This window comes from Chamaea fasciata, unplaced genomic scaffold, assembly GCF_029207755.1.
Source record: "Chamaea fasciata isolate MVZ Bird 193981 ecotype frontalis unplaced genomic scaffold, bChaFas1.0.hap1 SCAF_3, whole genome shotgun sequence".
Lineage (NCBI taxonomy): Eukaryota > Metazoa > Chordata > Aves > Passeriformes > Sylviidae > Chamaea > Chamaea fasciata.
Genome location: NW_027094088.1, coordinates 36,214,981 through 36,238,218, shown reverse-complemented (window position 1 = coordinate 36,238,218; position 23,238 = coordinate 36,214,981). Strand labels below are relative to the sequence as shown.

General features: G+C 36.9%; 1 protein-coding gene across 2 annotated transcripts in view; it reads right to left on the bottom strand.

Annotated features, from left to right (window-relative positions):
* BIRC6 (baculoviral IAP repeat containing 6) overlaps positions 1-23,238 on the bottom strand; it is a 175,602-nt gene that overhangs the window by 43,098 nt on the left and 109,266 nt on the right. For both annotated transcript variants that reach the window (XM_066178597.1, XM_066178596.1), the window contains exons 60-65: positions 21,216-21,389; positions 17,607-17,803; positions 15,181-15,481; positions 12,314-12,531; positions 9,890-10,054; positions 7,810-7,978 (exon numbers count right to left, since the gene is read on the bottom strand). In XM_066178597.1, the coding sequence (XP_066034694.1) occupies positions 7,810-7,978; positions 9,890-10,054; positions 12,314-12,531; positions 15,181-15,481; positions 17,607-17,803; positions 21,216-21,389 (1,224 nt within the window). The remainder of the gene's footprint in view (positions 1-7,809; positions 7,979-9,889; positions 10,055-12,313; positions 12,532-15,180; positions 15,482-17,606; positions 17,804-21,215; positions 21,390-23,238) is intronic.

Below are 23,238 nucleotides of genomic sequence, written 5' to 3'. Positions count from 1 at the left end.
ATCACAAACATTCCAGAGTGAAGTGTCTGGCTAAGGGTGCTGCATCAATGACTGCAAAGTGCACCTGTGAGCCCAGCGAGGGGGCTAAATTACGTAAATGAAGGCAGACCAAGTACAACTTCTCGTTGGTAACAGATGAAATCTGAATTGCAGGATCAGAGACAGCGCTGTTTTATTGCCAGCAAACATACGGGACAGAAACGTAGGCAAACACTGAATATAATCAGAACATAGAAAGAGATTAACTAAATATATAAGTAACTATAAGCAAGCCCCATGCTTTCTATGGTTTTGTGCAGTAGGTCTCTTCATAGCTGAGACCAGAAAACAGGCAAAAGGGGTTTTATTTTTAGGCCACCATAATTTAGGCTTATAACTTACACTAATGTATAATAAGTGTGGAAACAGAAACACTGTTATACTAGGAGTTGTAATATTATAAATAAAATTTTAACTATTGACTATATTCTGCAGCATTTTTGTTAGTCTTGTGGAAAGCTGAAAAAGGTTAGATTTTCTTGCCTTTACTAAATTTGTATTTGAAATCATGCTATACCGACAATGTGCTTTTCTAATTAAAAATACTTTAAAGTGGTGTGAAAAAATAAAGAATAATTTTAGTACTTTCAAGTTATATTAATAATTCTAATGACAGACTAATACATATTCTCTAAATGAAAAAATCTTAAATGACATTTTCTATTTCACCATTTTTAGAATGTGTTTAACAGAAGCCAAATACAATTCTCATGTTTTCACCCTGATGCGTATTTTCAAGTAAAACATATCGTGCCAGGATTCACAGTGCTGCATGGAAAACAGGTCTAACCTTTGTCCAGAAGACTGTACTCTCCCTTTCTGGACCAGGTCCTGAAGAAATTTTCCCTTTTTGCACTGTCTGTGATTGAGGCCCAGAACTGCAACTCTTAAGCATACTTCACAGAACATACCATTTGCCTACTGAAATTAGTGAAACTGATTCCACATATTTAATTAAACCTACATATGCCTTTAAACTAGATCCAAAGCTGCAGTCTGAGACCATAGAAGTTTTTGTATACATGAATGTATCTCACATGTACCTTATAATCAAAAAGGCTTTTGAGATCTTAGGATTAAGCAAATTATTGCTCATTAAGCAAATAACATGAAAAAAGTAAAAAACCCCGATTTTAATACTTTTCTTACTACTACCTGTGCCACAGAGGAACAACAGAGCAGCTGCATTTCTGAATATCAGCTCAATTTCTTCTAGGTTACAAAACTACATCCAGTCCCTCCATAAAATGACATGTGAAGAAATACATCCCTTATATAGGTGATAGCTTATTATTGCATAGAATTTGGTAACTGCTAAACCAACTGAGCCTTTGGAAGTCACTTCGAAAACAGTACATGCATAGAATAAGGTCAGGGACCTAGAAGAGAATGAATTTGGCCATGACATTTCAATCAACTGCAGAAACACACTGTAACACTGATTTGTGGGCCAATGAGGTAGAAGATGGTATATTCTGGTTTTGCAACTCTGAATTGCAAACACTGGCAATACTGGCTCAACTAGAAGAAATCATAAACAGAGCTGAGGCTGCCCTGGAAGGAAGTACCTGCAGACAAGAAAGTTTATTCACTAGCCACAGTCTTCAGCAAGTCTCTATGAAATGTATACTTATTTTCAGTTTATGAAGCACCAAAGCATTCTGTAAAACGAGGCTGCATTCTAGAGGAATTATGCAGGTTACTAATGTTTATTTAAGACTACAGAACAAATAATTACCATTATTAATTTTTTCAATGTACTTCTTATATGTACATACTTATGTATATTACTGCATTTAATCTCATAATGCCAGGATATTTGAGATGGGTCTCTGAAATGAAAGATTACAAGAACCTGAAAAGTGAAATTCAGGTATAAATAACTGCTGTTTATTTTCATCCTGAAGTTATTTAAAACTTGTCAATTCTGTGAAAATAAATAAACAGTTTTATTTCGTATCATTTCAGTGCACAGCTCTCTTCTCGAAATCGTGATTCAACTGGTACAGCAGCATTACCGTGAAATACTGCACCTTTCTTTTGTAACAACAACATAAGAGACTATACAGACAAAAACCAATCCCAAAATTATAACCAAATGTGGCAAAGGGTCAGCATGAGTCTTTTACCAATGAATGAACTCATTAACATTAATGAAGGCTAGGAGAATTTTTAATTTCAGTAATTACATGCTGTCTATCTAAACTGCCACTGTACTTCTGATTTCATTTATAGCAAAGGCTTTGACCCTTAGAGGGAATTCACAGCGTAACATTATCATTAGATTGCCTCAGCATCCCAGTTACATTTTGTTTTAAAACAGCAATCTGATGTTCTTTCGTAACAGGTAATACCTGCAGGCTGTACTCATGTGGACCTAAGTCTAACTTTAGTAGAACGAGCTCTAATAAACAGCTTTGGTACTTATATATTTAATCCAATATATGCTTAAGAATTTCACCAACAAAAAATATCTTAATAGCAAATACCTCTCATTATACACAGCAAAAAGTCAGCAGTCTAGGGAAAAGCAGAGTTGCACGATGATTCAACATTTACACTGCAGCAGTACCGTCACACCTTCAGTGATGGATGAAAAAAGAGCTCAGTGTCCCTGCCTCAGAGTACTCAACATACTCAGTTCAGTGGGACTGGATTACTTGGCAGAAAGTAAAACAACACCATGTAATGCCTTGAGTCTAAGTGTGATTGCTAGAAAAGAAATACTCTGTCTTCAGCAGACCAACTGGTGTAGTTCACGGTCTGAGGCCTGAACAGTAGGACTTCAATGGACTCAAGTAACAAAGGTACATCAAAAGAGGCAGAAAAAAGAATGCAGCACATTCACATTCAACAGATGTGTTCACAGTACTTATTAGAGTACCTCACAATGAGGTATTTGGCAGCAGGATAAAGCAGCACAACATTAATGAATCCACAAATCCATGACGTGGTAGTACTTGGTAAACTATGAAAGGCACATTGGAAGCAAATACTCATCAAGTGGAAGACACTGCTCAGTAAAGACAATCCTTTTAGTAAAGCCCTCCCACAGAAAAGCATCATCTCTTCTCAGCAGTCAAACCCAGGGAAGACTAAGATCATATAACACTACAAGCTACGTTGAACACATCACACGGCGTCTTTGTCCACTAAAGGAGGAAAGGTGCCTAAGAAAGGAGCATGCAAAAAAACCCCTGCTAAAATTACAGTATCATCTGCTCCTGTAAGCCTGGAAATTCAAACAAGGAGAATTCAAGCAGGTCTGTTTTCCAAGGAAAAGGTGGTAACAAACCTGTCTCGATACTCGGCTTTAAACAAGTCTAAGTCATCTCAGGGTTTGCTAGATACTAGTTTAAGGACAAACCAGTACAAAACTATTTTTTACCATGAAGAGACTACCTAATATTGGGTATTGACAAATCTTAACTTCACTCAGCTTCTTACTGTTCAAGGCTATTAAGAAATAGCCAGTTCCTGCTCTGTTGTAAAAGTCACTTTATTTTTCTTCTGTTTCATGATACCTTTCCACTCCCTTGTCTCTATAAACCTTGCTAGCTACAAAGACCATTATAAATACTGCTTTCTTCTCTCCCACTTGCAAATACTAGCTTGTATTAGTTTCTACTAACCTGTCAGTCAAATGACACTTACTTGTATCAGCAAAATATAGACCTTCAAGATAGTCATGTATGGTCACATGTTTGCTGGGAACCTCTTGTACAGTGCCAATTACACTGCTGAGCATTTTGTTCAAGAGAAGTGTTCACATATTTGAAAGAGTCCCTGAATTCTTTCAAATGAAATGTGCTGTATACAAGACAATAGTGAAAAGGTTTTATGTGACAGTTTTTGGTGTGAAATATGCATATATGTGGTAATGAATACATAATGCTAGATGTTTCATGACACAGAAGTTTAAAACTACATCAATTTTATAAATGTAAATATGAGTTAAGGCTTAGGAACAAACACAGGTATAATAAAAAAAATCTCACTGTATTGCAAAAATAAACCTTCTTCATCTACAAAATGAAAAATAAAAAAAGCCAGAGTAATGCCATAACAAGACAGGAAAGAAACACCAAAAAATAATCAAGAAATGGTGAGGATTACAGCAGCCATTGCCCTTTGTGAGGAGAGCTATCTTGCATACTAAGGAAAATTCTTCAAAGACAAATAAACCTTCCTTCTCTACAAGAAAAGTGGTTATAGAAATTAATTGAAGTGGTCAGTTCACAATTTTCAAGGACTTCACAATCACCTCACTTTGATGCAGATGAAGCCGCAGAACATATCAGAGCAATCTGGTTTGTACTCATTTGGTTCAAGGTGAGGTTTCTAAAAGATTAAATGTTATGTGAGCACTGCATGTCTGATCAATATTCCTTTTATCTAGAACTATATAGATAACAATCTAGTCCATGCATGTTTTGGGCAAATTAAGCAGAATGCCAAAATAAACTTAAGCAACAAAAAACCTAGATAGATTTACAACTGTGACACAGGCCAATCTGCCAAAAGAGCTTTGCAAGCTGGATGTGCCAGACCAGTAGCTAAATGAACATGTAATACAGAAATTCAGAGCACTACCAGACTACTTATTGTCCTATATTACCATGGAGTTACCAGCCTATTGTGCAATGAAAGGAAAGAGCATGCCGGCATCTTCATTGCACATACTTCTTTATCAAATCTTTTTTCCCCCAATAATTTGATGTGTATGGTGGATACACATGGATATGTGAAGACCATTGTTATTTCAACAATTACAACAGAACCTAAAATCTCACAGAATACCTTCAGCATAAGAGTAACCTTCAGCTGGTCCCACTAGTACCCTTTTAAATCTGAGAAAGTTATAGAGCTGCTGAAAATCGCTAATTTCTGTCACCACTGTGCTGGGCACAGCTTGTTCCTGCTTGGGTGCCAGAACCCAGGAACACTCTGTTAGCATTCTATATGCAGTATCCTCATTTCTCAGTCCAGCATGTTACAGGAATAATATAGTTATTTGCTTCTTCCACATAAAAGTACATTTTGACAGCAGAAGGTGCACCAGCCTGAAAATTAAAGTACCGTATACATGTGCATTACTACTTATGCTGTTCCCTTTCCTACTCTCCCCTAGGCTCCTGTTCAGCCTTACTAGACAAGAGACAGGTATTCAAGATAGGTAAATTTGAAATTAGATAAAGTTCTATCAGGAAATACTCAAATCTCTTCTACTACATCGCACTGGTCTTCAAGATTTTAAAAAATAAAATAAAAATAGTAGTAATAATAAAGAAGTAATCTCTGTATTCGAAATGTTTGAACTACAAACACATTAAGTGAAATTTTCAGTCCTACAAGCACTGTACCACAGCCAAACACAGCTTCAGAGCTTCTCAACCTGCCTCTCCTATGTTAGCTCTGTCTCCTAACACTCAGTGTCAGTGACACTGAGAGCCCCAGCATCAAATGCAACTTGCACTCATTAATGTGAAAATTATCTGTCTGCCTTTCAACTCAACAGTAATTACTGCACTGGAATTATGCCTTGTTATCACTAAGACAAACTGTTTTCAGGGATTCCTTCCCTACTAAATGCATCTGGCTCAAATACTAACAAAGAGAAGATATTCTTTCCAGAAGTCATCCATTTTGCACATTTCCCTTTCATACCGCTACCCTATTGTGCTTCCAAAGACGATCTTGACTGATGCAAGACTGCAAAGTTATTAGTTTTTAAATTTGGGAGAACACTGTTAATTATAGTGTTATGCAGACTTTTGAACAAGTACAGCAGGATGCATTCATATTGCTTGGATCAATCAAAGGATAACAACCCTCAGATTTTACAGTTCTAAATTTCAAAAGAAACAACCTCATTCTTTGTGAACTTGTAATCCGAAGAGTAGCTTTCATTTTTTAATCTGAAAAGCAAGGTTTTGCTTTGCTTTTATACAGTTCAACTGCTACACTGCTTGCTCTTTCCTAATTGTTAATGCACAGACACACCTCCTGCCAACCACAAACAACAGGAGCTCTGCAGTGGAAAACATAACCTAAAATGAACATGTCTCACCGAAACTTTGCCTTTTCTTTGAACTTTGGGAAAACAAATGGCCCCTGAAAGCCAAACTAGTCCGAACTTCTTGCCACCAGCCACATATCTCATCTCTTCTATCAGTATCTGACTGTTCTCTCCCAGTTAAAGGTGACTTACACAGCCAGATACATTCTTCCATGGAAAACAGCAAAAAGCAATTTCAGCAGCTGTGATTCATCTGTAACTCAGGACCAACTGCTTCATCCTTTAGAAAACATGGCATTTTGGCCAGACCTTTCAATGACTCTTCCTTTTCCTCAACAACGAAGAATTTATGAGTATCTGTTAGAAAGATTACGTAATCTTTTAATTTATCATTTCCTTGATTGTTTAACATTGTATTTTCAAATGCAATAATGAGCTTAGTCTATCATTAGTTCATTTTTCTCACTGCAATATGTGCAAAACAGAACCAAGAAATTCATTGCAAAGTTAGGGTGAGGTGTCAAACTGCAGACTAGCAAGCGAAAAATCTTAATATCTTTAATTCTAACTATAAGACCCCAGCAGACTTTTTGAACTAGTTCCATTCCATCACATGAGATTATGTAATGCCCTGGTTAGTACAAATTAAAAGAGCCACATTCCCGTTTTAGTCCTAAATAGCTTTGCAAATACTTACGACAGGGATGATTTCTCTTTAACCTCTAACATAAAATATATGCTGTAATTCACGAAGCTATAACATTGTTTCAAGAATTCACAACACCACACCCTCCAACCGGCATCCCAAAGAACTGCAGTAATGTGACGAAGACATTTATCAGTTGCTCCAAAAATAGGGCAGGCAAAATAAGCTCCAAAACCAAACTACTCAAATTTGGAACAACTCCTCCACATGCTTAAGGAATAAATCCATCTTTATAAACAAAGCAACTTAATAAAAATCCAACCTAAGGCTCATCTCCATACTAAAACCTGTTATCTATTGAGACTGAACATAAATCACAAATCCAGTCTGCTGATTCTGTCATTAGTTCTGCACAGGCATTTGCTTAATTCATCCTGCTTCACACCACCTTGTAAAACTGAAATGGTTTCCCCAGCAAGATACAACATACCAGATGAAAACTATCAAAGCATATTAGTTTTAAAATTATGAGCAGAAATTTGAAGAAATCATAGAAATCATTTGTTTTTGCTTAACAAAACCCAACAATTTAATTGTTCCCATATATTCAAAATATTTTGCAGTTCTGGTAAGAAGCTTATTTTTGTATTTCCTAAATAAAAAAAAAGCTTTGATTGAAGAATTGCCCTACTATGTGCAACATTTACCCAACTCAGGCATAGATTTCCTCAATTTTCTTTAAACTTAACATTTTTCTTCACAATTAAGTTTCATGGTCATGTATAAAGTACTCCCTCTCTGTGTATCTTCTACAGAAGAACTAACATGTAAACTTTTCAGAATAAAAACCACCATTTTCCTGTTAGTTTCAACAACTGAAGAACTGAACTTCAAACTTAAAGAGATACTACAACAAATGTGAGCATTTCAAGATTATGTCTTATGGTTCTATTTGATTTTGTTTTCCAAGGCTCAAGTGAATGTTCCATTAGTAAAATTCTAAACCAAATGTACTGAAACTAGCAAGAACCACCTTTGTTTCTACAAAAACTGACTTGACAGAAGTGAGGCAGCTTTGATTTTGAAGGAGGCAAGGACAGGTTACCTGAGTCGTTGCGGAGGTACGATGACATTGCTGGGATGAGACAAGACTGACTGAGTAGCTCTAGGAGAACTGATGGAAGTGCACTGCTGTTTTGGCCTCTCCCCTCATGGCTTGTTTGAGTCTCTTCATTTGATGTGCTCCCTGCAGGATTTATGTAACTGGCAAGAACCTGAAATACACCAAAATATTTAATCAAAACTGATTTATTTCACTCAAAACAACTTTGACCTTCCTTAAATTCAGCTCTGGTATTTATTTCAGCAGGCCTAAAGATGTTTCAGAAGAATATCTGTGCAGTTATTAGATTATTCAAACTTTGGCTGATAAAATTAAATAACTATTATAATTCTGAATTATTTTAGGAGACCAATTAATATGGATTTTGACAAAATTGCTGGAGTTACTCAAAGCAAGAGTTTGCCAGCTCAGACCACTGAGACCTGCAACTGCCCAGCCCCTTTCACTTTAGAACACCAAGTACACCAACTAGCTGTAGGACTTTTCTTCTTCTCAACTGCAAATGCTTCAAATATTTTTGTGACTTCCTTTGCGATGTGGCTTCAGGGTTTACAGGTGAAACAGTAAGCTATGGTGAGCACAACAGTTACCTGGAGGAACAACTACTCTTGAGCATGGCTCCTATCTGAGTGAACAAAGAGCACCCTTCCCCTTGGCAGTGGTGGGAAGGCACCTCCTCACTGCACACCTGCCTGCCCCAAGGGTAGCTGTGGCTGAGTTCGCAGGCCCTTACTGGGTGCTGTAGATGAAGTGTTTCCAACGGTCTGATCTGTGCAGCTATACCCTCAAACTAAGTAACTTTGAGGTTTGACAGGCTATATTGCTTGAAGTCCCAGAGACTATTCACCTTTTCAGCCTCTACTCTTTTCTTTCATTCTCCCTCTTTGTGCTAACCCCCTTACCTATGGTATTTTGCTGCAGCATCTTATTAGCACCCTGTACAACAGAATTTCTCTGAACTTTTCTAGAGCAGGAACTAAGGAAAAGTCTCAAGTACAACTGACTGACACGTTCAGTAAAATGCTACTTACTTCAACTGCTGAGTGCCCTAAGCAAATGCCTCCTTACTTCATGACTTACCACATCCGTAGCTAGACCTCTCCCTGGCAGAATACAGAATACTGCCTGGAAGCTTTGCTGAGAGCAATTTACGCGACTTTCCTCTCTCTCACATAGAGAAAATGTTTTCAGATTTTATTTATGGTACTTTTGCAAGGGATATATGATGATTGTGCCATATAATCTATAGTCACTAAAATAACTGAGCAACAAAATGGTATCTTCATCAAGGCCTGGGGATTTTCAAAATTTCATCTCCTTTGTGTTTTAACCCTAGCAGGTTAACTAATGCTTTTGAACTGAGGGTCCTGTGAATTCAATTTTTGATGACTAGATACAATCTCATATTCCCAACATTGATCCAAGATAACAGGGATTGGTTGGATTTCATAACGGACTGAAAAGCCTGAAAATGCTTTTCATCTTGTTCTCTTTAGGTATTTAGAAGACATTAGAATTTTACTAAGAGCTGGCTGTTTATTGGAGAACTCCTACTACTATATGTAATTGACATATACAAGGTTTTCTAGTATGTGTGAGTGAGATTTTCTTATATTGGTGTAATACAGATACCAGTACCAGCTATGGGCGTTTCCTTGAAGTGGAGTGAAAATACACAGGAAATGAATAGGTAACACTGCTTGGCACACAAAACAAAACGCCTGCTCCCCACATCCATCTCCTTCAATGGACAGTCTTTACTTTTGGCTGAGTCCAGTGCTTTTGACAGAGGTGAGCGACGGCTCCAGGGAAATGCACTGGAACACCTCCTTGCTCACTTTCTCTTCAGAACCCAAACCCAGGCCTTCTATGCAGCAACCTAGTGACATCTGAAAACAGCCTTGCCCAAAATATGATCTACATAATTTTCCATTAAGACAAGTGTTTGCAAATAGTTTTTGCCCAGACATTACAGTTACTCTGCTGCATGACCGACTAAACTCCAGTTTTACTATTCATGCTTTAAGTGCCTCTTAATTATCAAAATTTCATAATTACACACCTGTAGAAGGCAGGTCACATGCTCTTCTTCTAGTCTTTGCTTAGTCAAGGCTTGTTCAACATCCCATCCTGAAGCTGTTGAGCCTGTTCCAAAGCCTGTACCCTTAGCCCAGTACAACTGCTGCTCTTCTGTAGATGCAGTATTGTGTGTACTTGACACCTGTGGCTAAGGGAAGAAAAAAAAAAAAGAAATTCACAATTATTTCATGATTTCATCTTAGTAGCACTATCTTTAAACAGCCTTTGTTATGCAAAAGAATGCAATCTCAGTTTATCAACTTAACGAAGATTTTATCAGGATCCAGTGAAATTCAAAGCTTTCCATAGGAAAGACTGCCACGTAAATGGAGTTCTAATAGAGGTCAGCAGTAAACTGTTGAAAGTAGTTCTTCAATTTGACCAGTACTGTAAGCCCTTTATTATTCTCTTTTAAGATACTATCACTGCTTAATTGATGAGAGATATTAAAATGCTACTTAATCAATATCATTCTAAACATCACAGCTCCGTAATTATTGCTACTTAGAACCTAGTCAAGTCTAATGTAATGAGATGAAGGGGATGGGAGTGGAAATGTTATCAAGAGAAGAGAACTGAAATGTTAAGATGCTCAAGTATTTGCTGATTTTGAATAAATGCTCCAAAATAGCAAGAGGAGTAAGCTGCACATATAGCTCTGAAACATGATCTGAGTCACTAAAACACACACTACCTCCTCTCTAGGTAAGAGCAAGGAAGTTACTCTTCCTTAAAATTTTCTGAGAGCATATTTTTCCAACAGTGCTTGTACAGCTTTTACCAATGGTCTGCCTCAGTGATTTTAGTAATGTAACTCCAGTATTACACTGCTTAGTTCTCATGAAGAACTGTGGAAATATTGACACTAATTTTTGAATTTAAGCAAGTCATTGGTGAAAAGGATGCATAAAAAACTCTGATAAGCATTTTTAACTGATGTTTTCCTATTTACTTATTTAGCACCCTAATCAAGTGATTTGCTACTTTCATTACTTGGTGACAATTAGCTGGAAACGATACCATGCAATATTTGTTTTATGGCTCCAAAAAGTTTCATGCTCTGTTCACATCTTCAGTGACCTTGTTAAAGATTGTATATCAAAGAAAAGAAATGATGTGTGAACAGACTGCAATGATAAAAGAAATTATCACCTGTGAAGTATCACACTGACAGTAGTCTGGAATCATCTTTTAACTTTTGCACTGGGAATGCAATGTGCCTTGGTGATGAAACAGCTGTGTGGTTATTTACATGTAGACATAACTCATACATCACTCATGAACATGTTGTGCCTTTAACACTCGAGAGGACTGTCATGAGCACCGAATTAAAGCACTTAAGGGAGAGCCTGGCCTCAGAAATTCAAGCCTCAGTGCAGGCCTGATGCATCTCTAGTTTCAAGTTACCATCTACCACTTGAGAGATATGAATTATGAGAAAGCAAGCTATTTAAGGGGCCATGGTAGCACTGAAAGCAGAAATAAGAATTAATGGTTGCCCTTTCCCTCCGAACATGCAAAAATGCTAAGGTATTAATGTGGTAGCAGCCTGATGCCCCAACAGAAGTAGAATCTCTCAGCTTCCCCTTGAATTTGATTAGCCATTAAGGTGAATTATTCTCAGGCACTGCTTCATGTCTTGCTTGCTCAACCCTTCATCAGTCTCAGAGCTGCTAAAATATGGACAGCCCTATATTTTGCAGGTACTAGTCCATATTCAGCCACCAGGAACTGTTTCATGTAAGCCTCTACCAAAACAATGCTAAAGAGGTCAAGTCATTAATGTTTTTTTTCAAACACTTATACAGACAATTGCTATGTTATGCAGAAATGGTAACAAAATCAGAATATACATATTCTGAATAGAGTGGTATAACACAGGAAATACCTTAAAAAAATTGAATTTTGGAGATTAATTTGGGATCTTGCATACTATGGAAAATTTTTGCCTTTAGATCTCATTTAAATATCAGTACAAAGATTGTAACAAAAATCACGGCATTAATTAATTAATTTTCACAACTCATTTATATTTATGAAGCATTTGAAAGTTTGTAACCAGTTTAGATGATGAATGGTAAATAGGGTAATGAAGTCATACTATCTAATGGGTATTAAAGAACCCATTCATTGAGCATTATGCCTCTCCCACCCTGAAAAAGAAGGTCCCGTAAAAAACTGATTATACCTTAATCCCTCAAGACAACCGTTCTTTCTGTACTTTCATGAAAAGCCTACTTTCATGATTACTACGTTCATTTGCAACACACAGGGACAACTACCTAATCAAGCACTTCACAAGTATTTTTGAAGTCTGCAAAAATTAGGCTACAATGAAAGCAATGAGATTATTTTCTTTTTTTAAAATTAAAACTCTTAGTACTTCTGGGTGTGCTGGTAAGCTCACCTCTGCCTGGTTGGGGCTTGAGTTGGGCACCCTTGGCGCGTGGTGGCTGAGGGCAGAGAGACAAGCCAGGATGAGGTGGATGGCCCCGATCTCCAGCGCCATGCGCCGCAGCAGCACACCGTCGTCAGTGGTCAGCGGCGTCGTGCTGAACAAACTGCGCAACACGTGGAAGGGCAGAGTCGGGAGCACGTTTGCTGAAGGAGACTGCAGGATGTGACCTAGGTCAGAGCAGAAACACATCAAACCCACATTGTCTTTCAATAGTTCAATACAGCCTGTTAATCTCTGCAAGAGTTTATGAACATACAGCAACCTACTAAAGACTCAAGCATTCACATCCAGTAAAGTTATCTAATACTATGTCTCTCCTCAAAGAAAAAAATCAGTATGAGGAGAGTATAGAAGAAAGAATGTTTCTTTATTTTATTCACAGATTTGGTAAAGAACCAAATTTTAAAAATCTGATTTGCCATTTCCAGGGAGAAAACTGGTTTGGACTAATTTGTTTTTAGTACACATATTTTTAATAATTCCAAATACAGCAAGGTAAAGAATGCACGTGATCAGCTAGTAGCAGCTGACAAGCAGCAGTAGTTTATCATATGTAGGATTCGTTTTAGTATTCATATGCCCAGTGTGTGAATTAATGCATTGACACAAACCAAGTTTCTACTGAGGTCGAACACATGGTGAAATGCTAACATAACTTTAATTAGATAAGTTGCATGTATGAATTTTGTGCTACAATTACTTACAATTTTTAACCCCTTCACATTATGAGCAAAAAATTTCTTGTAAAAGCCACATTTCAATTACTGGAGTGACTTATTAATGCAACACACTCAGATATTGGAAATGGTCTCAATTTTTTTCCTCTATTTAACAATACATTTCACATTCCTTCCCCAGTGCATACATAGAGACAACTGACAACTGGAGATGCTTCTAACAGTGAAAATACTTTAAAATAGCCAGATCTGTCAACAAGTTTGCTTCCTATTTTAAATATTTTCTCCCTCACTCTTAAGAGTTTATCAGCTATTTCATGATCCAGATTTTTAAACAAGTATGTCTATACCTATGTGTATATGTATCTACACACATACATACATACATACATACACACACATGTGTTAATTCATATCTATCTGATACTCTTTGCAAAGACAGTAATAAGAAGGAATCAAAAGTCCTCTGACTGGGATCTTCATAAATAAAATCAAAAACTTCTGGAAAATAAGCCCATCTGATAGAATTCCCTAACTGCAAGCATAGCCAAATCAAAGAGAAAATCCAAACATTTGCACGTTGTTAATCTTTGCAGACAACTGAATCCATGTTTTAATCTATAAGCCACAGATTTATAATTGCAGCTCTTCATATTATGCAACAAAGTAATGAGATTCTACATGCGTGAAACATTTTGAACAAAAAAGGAAGATATTAACAGTTTATATAGAAAACCAGCGTGGATTACTGCGTACAACTGAAGCCACATTTTGTAGAGTTGAATTCAGATGTTTGGCTTAGGGAAAAGAGAAACTGGTTGTTTAGTCAAGCTAAAACAAAGACTACGAGGGAATGTAATTCATGTCAACAAATGCATTGGAGAAAGAAGAGCTATTGGCCACCATCTGCATACGAATAAATATAGGCGGGAAATTAAAGCAGCCCCTACCCATAAAGAAAATTATGCTCTGGAACGGTATTCCAATAGCAGCAGTGGCAGCACACATACACAAAAAAGAAAGCAACCCAAATTCTGAAGGTCTCTATATTTAAAAAAAGGATCTAAGAAATGCTGCAGTAGTAAGGGATTGGGACTACTCTAGAATCTGCATATAGTTCTTCAGTTATTTACCACTCAAATTAGGTGGGTGTAAGCAGCTAGATTGAATTTTTATTGCTCCGTTTATTCTTGTCTACTGTCCTGCACCAAAATACCAGAGAAATAAAAAGATAAGCAGAAGAGAGGGCAAACAAGAGTCTTGGTTTTTCAGCTGGTCTTATGAGGTCCATGTTGCACATCACTCTATAGAGTGCTAAATAGAGACTAACTTCTGATGATTGCAGAAAAACCAGCATTCTTTTCAAAGTCATAATCGCAGAGCCATGTAGGCTGGAAAAGACCCTTGACACCATCAAGTTCAACTGTAAACCTGACACTGCTCAAGTGCACCACTACACAATACCCAGTGAAAGAAATGCCTTATATGTATGAAAACATATTTCATGCACACTGGTCCAATTTTTCAAAACAGTAAGGAACGCAAATATTGTAACTATATGCAGAATGCCAGGTTAATTTGCAAAGACATTGAGAACAAATCTTTTCCTGAGTTGTCTGTTAATTCTTTGAAGAATATCCCATTTCTCCCTCTGAACTCACACCATCAAGGTAGAGCTTCTGTTTAGGAAATTTAAACACCGTAATATTTACATCTTACTATCCTTTTCTAGAACAGTATTATTCAATGGTTTACTTTACATCTGTTGTAGCTTTGCTCTTAACCATATTATTCTGCATTTGGTTGCAGAATTATAGGACGTTTGCTCAATTAGTTGAGCATTTCCAGCTACTCAGATCATTCTGTCTGAATGCAATCATCTTTACAGTGTCATTGTAGGTTTTATCAGTGCTTATTTCACAATTACTCTGACATGAGATGAGAACCCTTGAATACTGACGATTATGATAAAATTTTGCCAGACAGAATTTAAGAGACAACAGTTTATCAAAGATGCCTTCAATGTGCTTCTGCACAAACCAATTCTAATTTCCTGATAAAAGCAATACAGTGCAAATAAATTTAAGTAAAATGATCTATCTGTGGTCTACAAAGAAAGGTAATAATTACAGCACATACTTCCTTCACCATCATCTGTAACTCCCAACACCAATCTCAACAGACACTGAGCATGTTTCCGTTCTTTTAGCAGCACCTCAGCATAGCCCGGGAGACGGAGAAATAAACCAAAGGCAGCCAAAGAATGTGCAGGAATGGGAGACATAGTCTGAACTGTTGACTTGATCGGTGGAGGTTCTGCTGCAATTGTTTCTGGTGCTTCATACACCAATTCCCCTGATTGTTCAATGGTAACCCATTCAAACTGATCACTGTCCTTCTGTTTTTCCTGTGTGGCTGACGTAACCACTGGAGTGCTCACCTTAACGAACAGAAACAACAAAGAAATTTGGCAGTCATTCAGTTGAACACCTTAAACAAAAGCTCTATTATAGTAAGGATCTAAAAGACATGCAATCTTAATGTAGGACACAATAAAGAAGCCACATGAAATACTCTGCCATTTGCAGATACAGGAACCATGCTAAATGGCTGAAAAGGGCAGACTTTTTGCATTTGCAATACAGTGCTAGAAAGTCGTGCCTACACAAGCAAGCAAAAATATTTTGCCAACCCAAAATCCTCCATTAATGTGTGTTGCTTAAATATAAAGGCATAAGAGACACAAATTACTCTGAAGTAAATATAAAGATTAATTTATGTACCATACTGTTAAATAAGAAATGGCCCTTTTATTTTTAACATTAAACACTGAACATAAGTAGTTAATTTTTAATTATGTATTGCAAAAAGAAGAAAAATTAATCATAATACCTTTAAAAACAAAGAATAACTTCAGGTATCTTAGCAGTTTTGAAGCAACTTGTGATCCTTTGGAGCTTTTGATTGATTTGGCAGGCTTTATTACTATTATACTCTAATAGAACAGTCTGTTTTATGACCAGAGGACTGTGCAGTCAAGCATTATGATGGGAGTAAGAGTTTAAGGGGGTAGTAGCTGTACAGTGCCCCAAGACACAATCAAACAATTTAAATGAAATTATGACACCGAGGTCCTTCTTCATAATTAAATGTCACAGAGGTTTCAGGATTTCATGCTATTCAGTTAAACTGATTTGATCATATTTAGAATTTTAGTACTTATCACCAGTCTGATCTAAACTGGAAAAGATTAATAAGAAAAGCCTTTACAGAAATTATTCAGAATACCAAATTCCTAATTTAAAGTCAAAGCCATGTTTTACTCCATTTATTTCAATTATCTTCACATTAGGAGAATCAGAAGTACCAGTAACTTGGAGAAATATAAAAGAAATATTAAAGAATTAAGGGTCTGGAGAAATCATCAGTCTTGACTCTGAATAGTCTGTTTGGTATGATTGTACTTATTTTTTTTTCTTATGGTTTGCAGAATTCTTATTCAGTATTTGAATCTAAACATATATCTCAAGCTAAGAAATTGTGAAAAGACAGTAAGTTCTCAGGAGTATAGGAAAACAAGGGGAAAAAAAGGAATGAAATTTCTCATGGTCATAAGTTACCTTTCATGTTTGCAGAATGCCATATATCAGTTTTCTTCAATATAGAGTACACATCCCTCTTGGAATTCATAATACAGTAACAGTTTATGTAAATACTTTTCCTTAAATTGTAATTTTTGAACTGCATTGGTACTGGACCTCTATGGCCTTTGTAGAACTATTTACAAAGGATGCATACTAATTATCCAGTCTCACTACAGGGTTTCTATGGTTGTCATAATTTTACAGTCAGGGTACTGAACAGCACCTTTAATTAATGATTAATTCAATTTCAATGGGAATAAATATTCTTTCCTGTTAGGAGTATCAGCCAAAAACTTCAAAAATATATCAAATAGAATCTGAATAATTCACAGGTTATTTTTTCTCTTTTTAGCAGTGTGTACTTAGAACAGCAGCCAAAGGAGCAATTCCACACTAATGCTGCTATTGAAACTTCCGAAATGCCTATCAGTTTATCCAGAGGAATTTTATATATAAGTACACAAATAATATCTATTATTTCTTAATATAAATATATTTAAAATGATACTGTTATTTAATGTAATAAAATTACATCATCTGCTTTGAGAACTGAATTTCACTTAACCTTAAAAATATCTGTGAGGATACATTTGCATGAACAATTAAGTGATAAGCAAGTATGCTTTTATAGTACATCAGTAACTTTATTTTGCTGCACCCTCCAAGATACTTTAAGTTAAGAGAAGCAGCTTGCCTTGGTCCCACAAGGACAGGGCTACTCAGGCAGTCAGACATGGACAGGAAACATATGTGCAGCTGGACAGGGCTGTGGAGTTATGCACTTGCCAATTTTAAAGTAACTTCTCCACATAACTGAGAAGTTAAACTGAACCGTAGAGAAATATAAGGAAAATACTGTCCTTAAATGAACAAACAAAATACTCTCAGCATGTTTTCTGACATTTATTTTTTTCCACTCACTTGTTGAATTACGTCAGGATAAAGCATAGGGAGTCTCTCTGCAATAAGAGCCAATCCACCCATGCCTGCAAAAACTTGCAGTGGAGACTGAATGGGACAGGTTTCAAGAAGTGATTCATCTAGAACTGCATCCATACACTCGTCCCCAGGACTGATGGCTTCATCTTCAGGGCAAGGTCCCAGTAAATCTGCATGCTCTACAAAAACACAAATGTACAAGAAATTAATACATATATCAATACTGTGTTTATTTCTTTGACCTCGTTTTAAAAGTGGATTTCAAAAGTATTGGTTCCTTCTCAAGCAAAGACTGAGCCAAGAACCCAAAATGAATACAAGAATATCTAAAGAAAATAAGTGTTAGTGGTACCTTCTGCCAATGACAGCAGATCCATGTCAAACTTGGCATAATTTATACAGGGCTACATGTTAATTATTAGAATTTTATGTTTTATTAGAATTTGATCTATGCCTTCAAGACTTCGCTACTTTTGGAGCTATGACACTTTTTAACATTCTTTCATATAGAAGTTAAGTGTAGGTTTATTATTCTCCAATGAAGAGTTTATAGCTGAAGAAAGGAAAGATAATCTTAGCCTTAAATGAGTTTTGCTTCTCACATCTCCTCTCTGTGAGGTGCCAAAATGACCCTCTGCAAAAGCCATGAAATATAATTCTATTCTTCCTCATGGAAAAAGATCATGATCTGGATTTCTAACTTTCTACTTGCCTCCATCCTCCTCCATCCTGTGACTAAGCACCCTAACATCTTGTACAACAGACAAAAAAACGAACATTCTATGCACTTATGCACAGAAGTATATACAGAATATACAGACCCCTACAACAATTCCTTATTGCCAAAAATCAACCCTCTTTGCTAATTGCCACAGGCAAACATCAGTGACTAGTCCGTATACTTAACCTAAAAATCTGTTTTGCAGATTATATTTTTAAGCAATGTAATGCAGGGGACCCTCCAAGTCTTCACAGTACAGCCACATCAAAAGGCAGGAGAGATCAAGTGGTCTTAGTATCCCTTCACTGTGAGCAGTCTGACACTCACGATAAACCTCAGTTATACTCCAAACATATACTACACATGCTATTATTTATTATATACTTGTAAAAACACAGAAGCACATTAAAGAATAACTTGTGCAGCTACCAAACCAAATTTCTTATGAAAAAATTTCTAAACAGCAGACACTGTATCTTTTAACAGATACTTCATCTTTTAAAACTGTTTCTTCTCTAATTTGAAAGGGAATAGGAAACAGCAGCTCTTTCCCCATCCTAATTCTCAATTTTTAAACATGAAAGAAGCACCGTGTTGCAAAGACATCACTGATATGCTGTGGGAGGATCACACTGCTTTGGAACAATATGACCAAAGTGTAAGATTTAATAAGTTTAAATCAGGGACATGTAGGATTATGTTCATCAATTCATCCTATTTCAAACACACGGACTATGAGAAGTCTGTCTGTCTGTCTGAAGAAGTCTTTCACAGACAGACTAAGAAAAGGTCACAGGTACTTTCAAAGCAGGATAATCGTTGTAAGAAAATGTCCAAAGTGTTTCTATGCAACACTTTCAATACATACAGTTTTGATATCTACTGCTCTAAAAGACATAGGCAGAAATCTCCTCTGTGGAAGTGCTCCTTTTCCCCACAGACAGTGGATGAGGGAGTCCCAAACTAGCCTTCTACCAGATCACACTTCACTAGGCTGAACATGACCTGCAATTCAATTGCTTGCAATGAATTGATTGGACCAAGGAATGTTAGATATCCTTCATAACGATGCTTTTAAAATAAACATTTTGGCAAAAAAACTCACCCCTCTGTTTTACAATGTAAAAAGCTGTAAGCCTTCCCAAAGGAAGAAAATAGAAATACAGAGATACTGATAATGCACAGAAAGCTGTTTCTCTGCAGAAGACACTTGAAAAGTAAGTTCTCCATGAGTAAGGCTATAGGCAGATCCTTTCATTGTGAGTGCAAATACATCTCATCATCTTCAATATTCACTCAAGGAGTTACACTTAAGTATGCTTCTCAAGCCCTTGCTTTAGTTAATCTTCTTATAATACAATTTAAACCATTTCACCTCCATGAGTATTTTCCAAGTTTTCAGTGAAGTCATGCACTTCAGCTGCGGAAAACTGCTGATCTCAAAAAAGGCATTGAAGCACACAGAAAAAAAAGTTAATAAATGACACTTTTCCTCAGGTAGTGGCAAATGTAGCAATAGAGACACCATGTGAAGCTATAAAATCTACGCAGCATGGATGGTATTAAAAAACCCATGTAAGTAAAGGAACACTGATACATAAGAGTGATTTCTCTAGATATTACAAACTAGTCATGAAAAAGCAGTAGCTCTGGCCTTCATTATTGCTGAGGGGTGATTGTGAATAAAACTAATATTTTGCTGTATAGCACCACAGATCAATGGATTTGTAACGACAAACTCAAATTTTCAAAAGTATTTGTCTCAAGTTTAAAAATAAAAAAAGAAAAGTGCCCAGTAACTTAATAAAAGTTCAGAGGACCTTTAAGTCTTCACACACAACTCTACTACTAAACTGAACCTTCTCTAACGATTTGAGTTTTATTCAAATAGTAAAATACTTACTGTATGTTTAGAATTTAAATAAAGAGAGTAACTAAACAAAAGTATTATTTGAAAAAGATACATCTCTCGATAGTGTGAGATATGTATATCCAGACACTGCCTAGAGTCATGAAATGCTTATTTCAGACCAGATATCACGAAAATTACAATTTTTTTCAACATTTCTGTTTCTTATCACTTCTAGAAACTGACTGTTGAGTGAACAGTTATAAAAAGAAGCCCCTGTCTTAGAAGAACTGAATGATTAGCTTCGGAATTCCATGCTGCGTCAGCAGGCTGATGATCAGTAGATCACAATTAGCTTCATTTCAAAGTCCCATTTCTCTAAGTCTTGCCTAAAGGAATGATATAAAAATATTTCAGAACAGATTCCTGAGATAGATCTCCTCCCTTCCCCTTCCTCAGGAAGTAGATAGCAAGCAACTGGCAGAAGTATTACCAAGAAATAGATCTTATTAGAAAACATTAAATGTTTTTAAAACCTGGAGTTGTATGACCTGCTTAGATGGCTTGAGTGAATTCCAAATTTTCAAAGCAGCATTTGGTACCTAAGATACTGCAATAAAAAAATTCACAGGCTTCTTTAACTTACGTGGTTTCAAACAGCTCCTGTATTAATAAACCTGCTCTCATTACTGGCACTTACTGGAGAGAACTGATACACATGTCAAGAAATAAAATATACTTTATCTCTACAATCATAATTGTAACACGTACAATATCAAAATGAAAAAAGAAAAGTGAAACCAGAAGAGCCATATTGGAGTATCTTATAAATACAATTTAGGCAGGCAATGAATTTCTACTTTATTACAAAGTTTAGCTCTTGTCTAGAAAAGAATAGCTCAGGAAAATCATCCAAGAAAATACAGAAACCCGCTGTTTTTCATCAAGAAAATCCAAACAATTTCTGTCCAAAATAAAAACATTTTTAACAGGAGTATACCAAAAAAGTAAGAACACTCACCTTTTTCTGTGTGAAGACGTTTAAATGAGTCTGTTTTTGATAAGCTTGGATCTGAGATTACTTTGGAACCAAGTTTAACTGTCAAATCTATTGATCGGTATCCTTGAGGGAGTTTGCGGTCATACAGCAGAGTCAGAAGCTGGGCAAGTGTCATTTCAGCTGGTAATGGTTGACCTAGACAACAATGGCATCAAGTCAGAGTGGGAAGTTCTGATTGGGTTATTTTAACATACATATCCAGGTACTGTTCATTACTTGTACCACAGTTGCCAAGTAGACTAAATATCATCTGGCTCCAAACTAAGGCCTTAATTTTACCATTTGTTCTCTTGGGAAAAGAGGCCCCATCAGTTTGGAACCAATCATCGAAAAGATCTATGCTAACATTCCCTAAGACAGCTCTGTGCTGAGAGCACAAGCACTTGGCACATTTAACAAATGGGTAAGGCTGTAATTTGATGTGCATTTTAAGTGGGTACTGGCCGTCCTCATCTATTAAACACCACCTATGCATCACCCTTGAATTGTGAGAGCATAGCGGTGTTAGCGACCAGAAGGTAAAATGGGTGCTATTGAAAAAAGTGGAAAACAAACTGGCAATTCTTTTTCAGGCCTACTATCTCATGCCTAGCTCACTACTCTTGTGTCAGGACAGCAGAACTCAGCAGAAAAAAAAAAAAGGGCGCTGCCAGGACTACTTTTCTCCACAGCAATGTAGACTTGAAATTCACATGCAATACAGACCAAAGTGATTACTCTAATTCAGATTTTGGCCACTTTGTTGATTGCAAATATGTTCTTCCCTGAAATTACAAGCTAATCTCAAGGCAGAAAAATTTTGCCTGACAACAAGTAGATTTACACATGAGATATCATAGAGTTGGTTCATATAATAGCATGTCCATTTCATCTTGACTGTATTTAACCAAGTAAAACAATATCTACGAGTTTCTTAGTAACAACCTGTTTCTTCAATTGAAGACCGTGTCTTGAGAAAAACAAAAATTAAAAACGCCTTCCCATTGTGCAAGTAAGTGTTCTACCCATTTTTCCCCATCACTGATTTTCTTCACATGGCTTATTATTTTGGAACAACTGTTTGCAGTGCACGACATGACCAGATCATAAATACAGAATGGTTTACACGACTGTCACAAGACAGTCAACCTTTACCAGCTACACTGAACACAAGCACTGAGTTTTAATCTCATCTCCAAAATAACAGTATCATAGATCATCCTGAGTTGGAAGGGACTCACAAGGACCAAAGCCCAACTTTTGGCCCTAAACAGGACAGCCCCAAGAGTCACACCATGCGCCTGAGAGCGTTTTCCAAACATTTCTCGAACTGCCACGCTTGGTGCTGTGACCACTCCCCTGGTGAGCCTGATCCAGTGCCCAACCACCCTCTGGGTAAAGAACCTTTTCCTAATATCCACCCTAAACCTCCCCTGACACAACTTCAGGCCTTTTCCTTTCCTGTCACTGGGCACTGGTCATCGGAAGAGAGATCAGTGCCTGCCCCAATCTCTTTCCTTCACAAGGAAGTTGTTGACCCTCCCCTCAGTCTCCTCTTCTCCAGACTGACCAAGAGACCTCAGCCATCCCTCATATGGCTTCCCCTCAAAACCTTTCACTCTCTTCATTGCCCTCTTCTGGACTATCTTTAATAGCTTTATGTCCTTCTTACATTGTGTCACCCAAAACTCCCCAGCAGTGGAGGTGAGGCCACCCCAGTGCAGAGTAGAGTGGGACAATCCCTTCCCTGGCCTGGTGGCAATGCTGTGCCTGATCTGCCTAGCCTCCCGAAGGGCCTGTCACCATCCATCATGGCACACCAATCACTGGACTCATCCCACCAGGTCTCGCTCATCAATTTTAGGTATTTTAATCCAAGTATTAAAATATGATCCTGCTAACAACTGCCAGAGGATAGCCTCAAAGCTGGTAATTTGATAGTAAGTTTCAAATTCAGATTTTTTTGTGAAAATGTCTTTAATCAGAAGTTAACCACCTAATTCCA